At 50.0% G+C, this 8,405-nt stretch overlaps 1 protein-coding gene across 1 annotated transcript in view; it reads left to right on the top strand.

Annotated features, from left to right (window-relative positions):
- STX8 (syntaxin 8) overlaps positions 1-8,405 on the top strand; it is a 77,376-nt gene that overhangs the window by 1,818 nt on the left and 67,153 nt on the right. The window contains exons 2-3 of the mRNA XM_031062700.1: positions 3,825-3,919; positions 4,826-4,936. Of these exons, the coding sequence (XP_030918560.1) occupies positions 3,825-3,919; positions 4,826-4,936 (206 nt within the window). The remainder of the gene's footprint in view (positions 1-3,824; positions 3,920-4,825; positions 4,937-8,405) is intronic.

Consider the following 8,405-nt stretch of genomic DNA (forward strand, 5'->3'; position numbering starts at 1 on the left):
AGAGGCAGGGATGCTGCGATGGAGCTGTCCCAGAGGCTCAGGGATGTTGGGATGGAGCTGTCCCAGAGGCTGAGATTCTCAGGGATGTTGGGATGGAGCTGTCCCAGAGGCTCAGGGATGTCGGGATGGAGCTGTCCCAGAGGCTGGGATTCTCAGGGATGTTGGGATGGAGCTGTCCCAGAGGCTCAGGGATGTTGGGATGCTGCGATGGAGCTGTCCCAGAGGCTGGGATTCTCAGGGATGCTCAGCAGCTGCTCTGTTCCGTCTCTCTCTGAACGGGGATATTCCTCACCCAGGGCTGGCTCCTGCCTTCTGCAGATCAGGAGTAGGAACTTTGCAGCCTTGTTTTAGCTGCATTTCTAACAAAATACGAGCCCAGTGTTAAACAGGAATGAGAAGCAGCAGTTGGAGCTCACCCAGGAATGTTGTATTCTCCACATTTTCCCACTTTCTGTGAAATAAAGAAATAGAAAGAAGAAATAAGAAAGAATAAATAAGTAAGAAATAAAATTAAGGTTTTCAGGAGGCTGCTTTTCCTGTGCCTCCAAGCCTTGTCCTTTCCTTCAGGAGCAGCTTTGAGTCATTACCTGCTCCCTTGGCTGTGTTCAGATGAAAATTGCTGTAAGCCCTTGAGTTGGTCATTTATAACAATTGGCATAATTAAAGCCCCAGTGCTTTTCCTCCCCCTCTCTGTATCAGGGCTGTAATGCAGTGTCTGATCACGGGGTCTGCTGGGCCACTCACTTTGCTGAGAGCTCTTCAAATCAAATGTCATTTTTGGAATGTTTCCTTGGAAGAAGTTCTGAGGAAGGGTGTAGGCTGTGCACAATCATCAGTGCTGCTGCATGGCTGCATCGCGTCAGCAGGAGTTGAGCAGGGGTCTCAGAGACCCCAAATAAGTGGGGTTTGAGCAGTATTTTCTCTGCCTTTGGAGAGTTGGGAGGTGCAGATGAAATTCCTGCTTTCAGCATGGTGAAGTATCAGAATTGCACAGAGACACCTCAACAACAGCAGAGCAATAAAAAGATTGCTGCTCAATGTGTCTGTATTTATAGAGGGCAAAGTTCTCTCCTGCCATCAGTGCCACCTCTGAGGAGCCCAAAGCCCAGGCAAACGTGGGGCTGGTGCTGTTTGGAGCCTTTGTGGGGCTGGAACTCCCCGGGGTTGTGTTTTATGGAAACATTGCAGGGGTGGCTGACTTCTCCATAAAGTCATTTGTCCCGTGCCCTGTGTTTTCCAGCTTCCTTTAATCCATTAACAGGTAAAGGGGAATATTTGGCAGCGTTTGATTCTACTCTAAACAAGGTCCCAACAAGGAGAGAGGTGTTTCCATAACAGAAACGCCTGTTGAGAAACCCACGGCTGAGCAATCGCGTGCCCTGTGCCTGCTGAGGGCTGAAATGCAGGGAAATGTCTTTGTACAGCACTGGCCTTTCAGGGAGAATGTAAACAGGGTTTATTTTTGTAGTATTTTGCAATTAGCACAGCTGACAAACTTCTTGCTTGTTGCTGAGCCAAAAATAGAGCACAAAATCTAAAATGGAAAAATAAACTGTGAGGAAGGATTTTAATCCAGCACTTATCATCTGTGAACTCTGCTCTGTTCAGCTGATCATAAAACTTCCATTGGTTTATTTTCTCTTCTTTCTACTTTTCTTCTGCCTTGGTTTTCTGTACAGGAGGGGAAATCTTTTGTTCTCTCGCTGCAGTTTCTGGCCAGGCTGCTGCATTTGGTGACTCTTTTGGCCTTGTCACCTTTGTGCTCTGTTGCTGTTCTGGTCAGTCAAATGCAGCATTCTCCACCTGGAGCTGAGTACAAACTAAATTAATTACCTTTAATTACCTGGCTGCAGAGCTGGAGGCCACGCACAGGCTTCAGCACTCCCAAAATCTCTGATCCCCTGTGCTGGTTTGGATCTGCTGCCATGGGGGTGTTGGGTGCTGTGGTCCAGAGGTGGATTTGGCTGCCTCAGCCTGGCTGCACCTGCTCTCTGCTGTGTCTGGTGGTGTTTGAGAGCAAAGCCCAGCCAGTCAGGCAGGTTCCATCTCCTGAGGCTCTCCTGCTCCATCCCAGGCAGGTTCCATCTTCTGAGGCTCTCCTCTCCATCCCAGGCAGGTTCAGTCTCTCAGGCTCTCCTCTCCATCCTAGACAGGTTCCATCTCCTGAGGCTCTCCTCTCCATCCCAGGCAGGTTCAGTCCCTCAGGCTCTCCTCTCCATCCCACACAGGTTCAGTCCCTCAGGCTCTCCTGCTCCATCCCAGGCAGGTTCAGTCCCTCAGGCTCTCCTGCTCCATCCCAGGGCACTCAGGCAGGCTCTGGCAGCATTGTCCCTGCTGCTGCTGCTCTCTCTGGGGCTCCAGGAGGGCAGGGCTCAGAGTGAGAGCAGATTTTCCTGTCCGGTCTCAGTTCCCCACAGAGCAGCTGGAGGTGCTGCCCGTTGTAAGCCACAGCTTGTAAACAAGAGGCACAGCAAGTCTTAATTGGGACGACTTGCATTGTTAATTGCAGTTTGAGTGGCTTTTTCTATATAACTGGAATGAAAAGAAATAACATCTGAGGAGGAAAAACTCAGGATTATGTGAGTTTGAGTTGGGCAGGGCTGGGGGAAAGCAGGAGGGCTCCTGCCAGCCTGGGGTTTGCTTGCAGCAGGGAAGAATGGCTGAATTACATTTTACTGAAAGGACACACATCTGGGGCTTGGGTGCTCACTGGTGAGAGGGGGCTGGGGAGCTGGGTGCTGCTGAGAGGGGAAATGGAGCAATCTGGATTTCTCTGGGGTCTTAAGTGTCAAGTCTGGAGGAGTTCAGTGCAGGGAAGGTGTGAACCTGTAGCAGCCTCCTCTGATCCTGGTAGCTGGGGAAGAAACCCGGGGGCCAAGGAAGCTGGTGCCTGTATTTTTACTGAAGATCAGAGGAAAGAGCTGGAGATTTATCTGGAAAATATTAAAATGTGCTGAAATGTTTTGCCCATATAAAGAAGTGTGTTTATAAAGACTTGAAAGACAGCTTTCCATATTCATCAGCGTTAATGCCTCAGAGTTGTGTTTGTGAAACTGTTCCATTGTTTTGTAAGCAGTGACTCCTGGCTCTGAACAGGCTCTCTGGGCTGGCAGTGGAGCCCTTCACACCTGTACAGTAAAAGTTAAATGTGTATGTCAGATCACAGGACATTCCTCTGGCTGCCCTGGAGGACTGAGACCCTGGCAGGGGCTCAGAGACCTTGGCACAGGGTCAGAAACACCTGTGCCTTCGATTTTAACCCATGGAAACAATGACCAACTTTGTGTGAGGAGTTACAAGCCACAAGGGTTTGAGTAGAATGACAGTGAATTTGTCACAGGGTGAAAATGTAGAATTTTGGGGATTTAGAATGGGGGTTCAAGAGGCAAGATGGAGGAATCTGGGCATGTCCTGTCCTTCTTCTTCTTGTCCTCCATCTTTTGCTGGGATGGTGACACTTTTGGATTGGTTTAGAGTAGAGACAGACTGTCTAACACAGGTGATAGGGATTGGAAAATTATTGTAAATAAAGCACACGTAGGTCTTAGTAGAAAAAGCCAACACCACCCCAAGGGCAGGGACCGTGCCACAACCCGACCTGCTGGACAGATCTCAGCAGGGCAGAGAAAGAATGGAATAGATAAGAGAGAATAACCTTGAAAAACAGAACCGAGGAATCTCGACTTCTTCTTCTGTCGCAGGGCTGGGAAAAAAGACTTTTAATAGCTGGGGAGCCATTTCAGCAACAAACCCGAAATATATCTACGTGAAATGTGGTACAGGTCTGCCAGAGCAGGCCAGTGACAATGTCTGTGTTCCCCCAGGTCAACGTGGCCATCAGGTCCTCGCTGCAGAGCCTCAGGGAGAAGATCGAGCAGCTGAGGGAGCAGCTGCTGCGGGCGGTGTCCACTCGGCAGATGTATCTGTGCCAGCAGCCTGCCCGCGGGCTGGGGCACCTGCACAGTGCAAAGTGTGAAACAAAATGTGATGTGCAAAATGTGAAAATGTGCTGTGAAAAATGTGAAAATGTGCTGTGAAAATGTGCTGCGCAAAATGTGTGCAAATTGTGCTGGGAAAAATGTGCTGTGCAAAATGTGAAAATGTGATGTGTAAAATGTGTGCAAAGTGTGGTGTGCAAAGTGTGCTGTGCAAAGTGTGCTGTGCAAAATGTGCTGTGCAAAATGTGAAAATGTGATGTGTAAAATGTGTGCAAAGTGTGGTGTGCAAAGTGTGCTGTGCAAAGTGTGCTGTGCAAAATGTGCTGTGCAAAATGTGAAAATGTGATGTGTAAAATGTGTGCAAAGTGTGGTGTGCAAAGTGTGCTGTGCAAAGTGTGCTGTGCAAAATGTGCTGTGCAAAATGTGAAAATGTGATGTGTAAAATGTGTGCAAAGTGTGGTGTGCAAAGTGTGCTGTGCAAAGTGTGCTGTGCAAAATGTGCTGTGCAAAATGTGAAAATGTGATGTGTAAAATGTGTGCAAAGTGTGGTGTGCAAAGTGTGCTGTGCAAAGTGTGCTGTGCAAAATGTGCTGTGCAAAATGTGATGTGCAGATTGTGCTGTGCAAAGTGTGTGTGCAGAATGTGCTGTCCTCCCCTGCTACTCTCTGCGTTTCCCCTGGTTCCCTCTGCAGGACACTTGGGCACAGAACATTCTCTGTGCTGCTGTTGTCACTGTCAGGGCAGGAAGGGCCAGGCACCCCTGGGCTGCTGGGACAGAGCCTGGCTCTGGTCACCTCTGTGTCCCCATCCTTGACAGGATGGGCTGGGGGGAGCTTGAGGAGAGCTCTGAGGCCGTGTGAGTTTGGTCCTTAACCCAGAGCCCACAGCACCCAGCTGGAGGGGGACAGGAGGCAGAACCTGGTGGACGAGCTCGTGACCCGGCACAGGCAGCTGGAGGCGTCCTACAGGAATGAAGGTCCCGAGCCAGACATGAGCAGGTATGGCCCTGTCCCCTCAAATCCCCGGGGATCTGAGCTCTGCGGGCACCTGGGGTGACCGCTGAGCTCATCTGCCCCTGCAGGTACCAAAGGGAGGCATTTGCTCAGAAATGAGGTGGTTTTGTCAGTGACAGCACATTCCTGCCAGCTCTCTTGATGCCTGGAGAGGCTGCTGGAGCAGAGGCTGGACAGAGATAAAGGAATAAAGTTTGTTAAATTTATTAAAAGACCTTCAAAGGATCCACCTGGGGCAGTGCAAGAGCCCAGCCAGGGCTGCACCCAGGATGGACCCAGGATGGACTCAGGGTCAGGAGTTCTCACCCTTTTATGAGTTCTGGTCCATTTCCACGCTGGGGTTCAGTGTCCAATCCCAGCTCCAGGGGATGCAGTCCCACCCTCCCAGGTTCTCTCCTCCATCCCCTGCTGTTTGCACTTTTTGGGGCTGAAGCTGCAGCGGTGTCCTTGGTTCTGGGGCTGGGAAAGGATTGTTCTGTGTGCCTGAGCTGTGAGGAGACCTTGCTGACACTTTCTGTGGAGTTCAGAGTTATTTACCAATGCAGTGCAGAGCCTGGGAAATATGAAAGATGAAAACTTAAGGCAAACAGGAGGAAAATACCAAAATCCCTCGATAATTTCAAGCTCCATTAGAAACGATCAGGGATTCCAGCAGAAGATAACATCAGAGAGTATTTATTTGCTAGTGCTGCAAGGCTTGATGTTTTATAGTTCTCTTTTAACTTCTTTTATTAAAAATGGATAAAACTATGCCAAATATTCCATCTGGTGAATTCCCACCCCTTCCATGGTCTCCCCTGTGGGTCTGGTTTCAGGGGTACAGGCAGAGACACCTCAGGGCCTGGATCCTGTGCCAGGAAATCCAACTTTGCTCTCGTGCCTGAGCCTGGGCTGGGAGTGGGTCTGCAGGGAAGGGGCTTGGGGAGGGCTTGGAGGGAATTTGGAAGGAGCTTGGGGGGATCTCAGAAGGATCTTGGAAAGGATCCCGGCAGGTCCTGGCAGGAGCTGGTGCCAGGCACGCAGCCCCAGGCTCTGCAGGGCTCAGCTGCCGTTCCCAGCTCAGGGTCCCTCTGCAGTCCTGGCAGATCCTGGCCCAGCTTTGGGGTCCTGGGGGTGGCAGAGCCCCCCTGGGATGTGCCTGGGGCTGACACTCAGCTTTGCCCTGCATTAGAGCAATCAGCACCTGGGCTTTGATGGAGCTGAGCGCTGACACTTGCCTGGCTGGTGCTGCTTTTCCAGATCTAATCCAGGCCTGATGTGACAGCCCACGGTGCCCAGGCCCTGCTCTTGCCAGCAGCCCTTCCTTTCATTAACCTTCCTGCACCACTGATCACATGCTTGCTGTCCAGGCCTGGGGCTGTAGCTTTGCCCTGGAATTAAGCTGCTTTACTCTGCTCAGCACTCAGTGAGCTCCACATCCTGTGGAAGCTGCTCTGAAGCTGTTTGTGGGCTGCAGGGCTGGGCTTTAATGCTCCCAGGGCTGATCCCAAGTGACAACTGCTGCAGGACTCTCCCTGGCTGGGGACAGCCTTCCTGCCCCCCCAGCCCTAATTAAGGAGCCCCTGGAATTCCCAGGGCAAGGTTGGGCTGTTTGTGTGCCCCCCTCGAGCAGGGCCAGCTCCATTTCCTTTAGTGGGGATTAATGACAATTTCAGTGGCTTCTGCCCCTTTTTCTCCTTGGGAGAATCTGTGCAGCTGTTGGAGCAGGGGCTGCAGTGGGGCAGAATTCCCAGGGTGTCACTCCATTCCCAAGGCAGGAGAGGGGACAGCAGCCAGCAGTGGGGACTCTCTGGGTACCACAGGTCAGACTTGTAGAGTATTTAAACATTTGTAGGGACAGAAGGATGAGAATACTCCCACTCCTGTCTGGCCAGGTCCCAGGTTTCTATTTAATAAAATTTCTATTTCAGAAAATTCATTTTTATTAGAAAATTGCTATATAGAAAATTTGTATAGATTTTTTTACAAATTTCTATATTTATACAGAAAATGGTTTTATTTATTAACTTGGGGCCTCCTAAAAATACAGAGTGAGCGCTGTAAGTGAGAGAATGCCCCAGTCCTGCAGCTCCCCTGTGGAGAGTGACCTGTGAAGCCAGGCTGGGGTGCCCTGGGTGCTTCAAAGAGCCCCTCTGCAGTTCAGGGAATGTTCAAGTGATCATCCAGCCAACTGTCAGATGACCCAGGTTTTGTTTAAGGCTCAGTCTTGCAGAGCCCTAAGCCTTGATGTGTGGCCTGAAGTAAGTGCTGGTTGAGTAATCTAAGTTACTTGGGAGGTGTTCTCAGAATTATCAGTGAAACAAAGGACAAGCCCTCCCTTGTTAGGCAGTGCCAGAGCTCCCTGATTTTAAACCCCATCACCTTTTATGCTCGGGCACATCGCTGAGCCCTGTAATTAGTTAAATCTGCTCCCCTCATCAAAAGCCATCCCCACACCGCAGTGCTCTGTGAGGCTCCCCAGATTTGCCTGATTAACTCGTGGAGGCAGTGGGTGGCTAATTGGATAAGCTTTAATCTTCACACCAGGCAGGGCAGGAGGAAGTGGGGCTGTGTGCAGGGGAAGGCAGTTACCAAACATGTCACAAAGATTCTTGTGAGCAGCACACCCTGGGCACGACCCCGCCCCAGGAGTGGGGCAGGCACTGCCGGGAGGGACACAGGCACGGCCACAAATTATTCCAGATTTGCTTGCCTTGGCTGTTTTCAGCAGGCAGGAATAGCTGTGCTGGTTTTAGCAAGCAGAGAGTTTCTGTTCCCTTTGCTTTGGTTAAACAGCTCTGGCAGATGTTGTTGCCTGGGGTTTGTGTCCCTCTAATTGAGGGGAATTGGGAGAGCTGCAGTGCTGGTTCCATCCCTAGCAGAGCAATGTTTCTGTCGTGGTCACAAACTGGTGCCACTGGTGGCACTGGGAGATAAAAGAGCCCATTGAATCCCCCAGAGCAGGGAGGAAAGCTGGGCAGTGTGAAAACTGCACTCCAGGTGTGTGTGTCACTTTGTCTGATCCAGCCTGATTGCCAGCCCTGAGAAACGCATGGGAATTTAATGGGGGGGCAGGGCTGGGATGCAGAACAATCCCAGCTCCTCTCCCTGAGCACCCAGCTGGTCATGGCACAGCAGGGCTGGCTCTGCTTCGGGGCTCACCCACTGGGGTGGCTAAGGGAGATGCTGAGATTTAGAAAAACTGCTTTTTAGCCACTTTCATTAAAAATAGGTTTTCTATATTTTTCCGTATTTTTGCCGTATTTTTTCCGTATCTATTTTTTAATTTGGTTTTTTTCCATAAATTTGTTTGTGTTCTATATTTGGGGTTTTTCTTCTATATTTGGGTTTTTCTTCTATATTGGGGTTTTTTTTCTATATTGGGGGTTTTCCTTCTATATTTGGTTTTTCTTCTATATTTGTTTCTTCATATTCTATATTTCTCTTTCTATTTGTTTTCCCTATATTTGTTTTT

Source organism: Geospiza fortis, unplaced genomic scaffold (genome assembly GCF_000277835.1).
Source record: "Geospiza fortis unplaced genomic scaffold, GeoFor_1.0 scaffold485, whole genome shotgun sequence".
In the NCBI taxonomy this organism is placed as follows: domain Eukaryota; kingdom Metazoa; phylum Chordata; class Aves; order Passeriformes; family Thraupidae; genus Geospiza; species Geospiza fortis.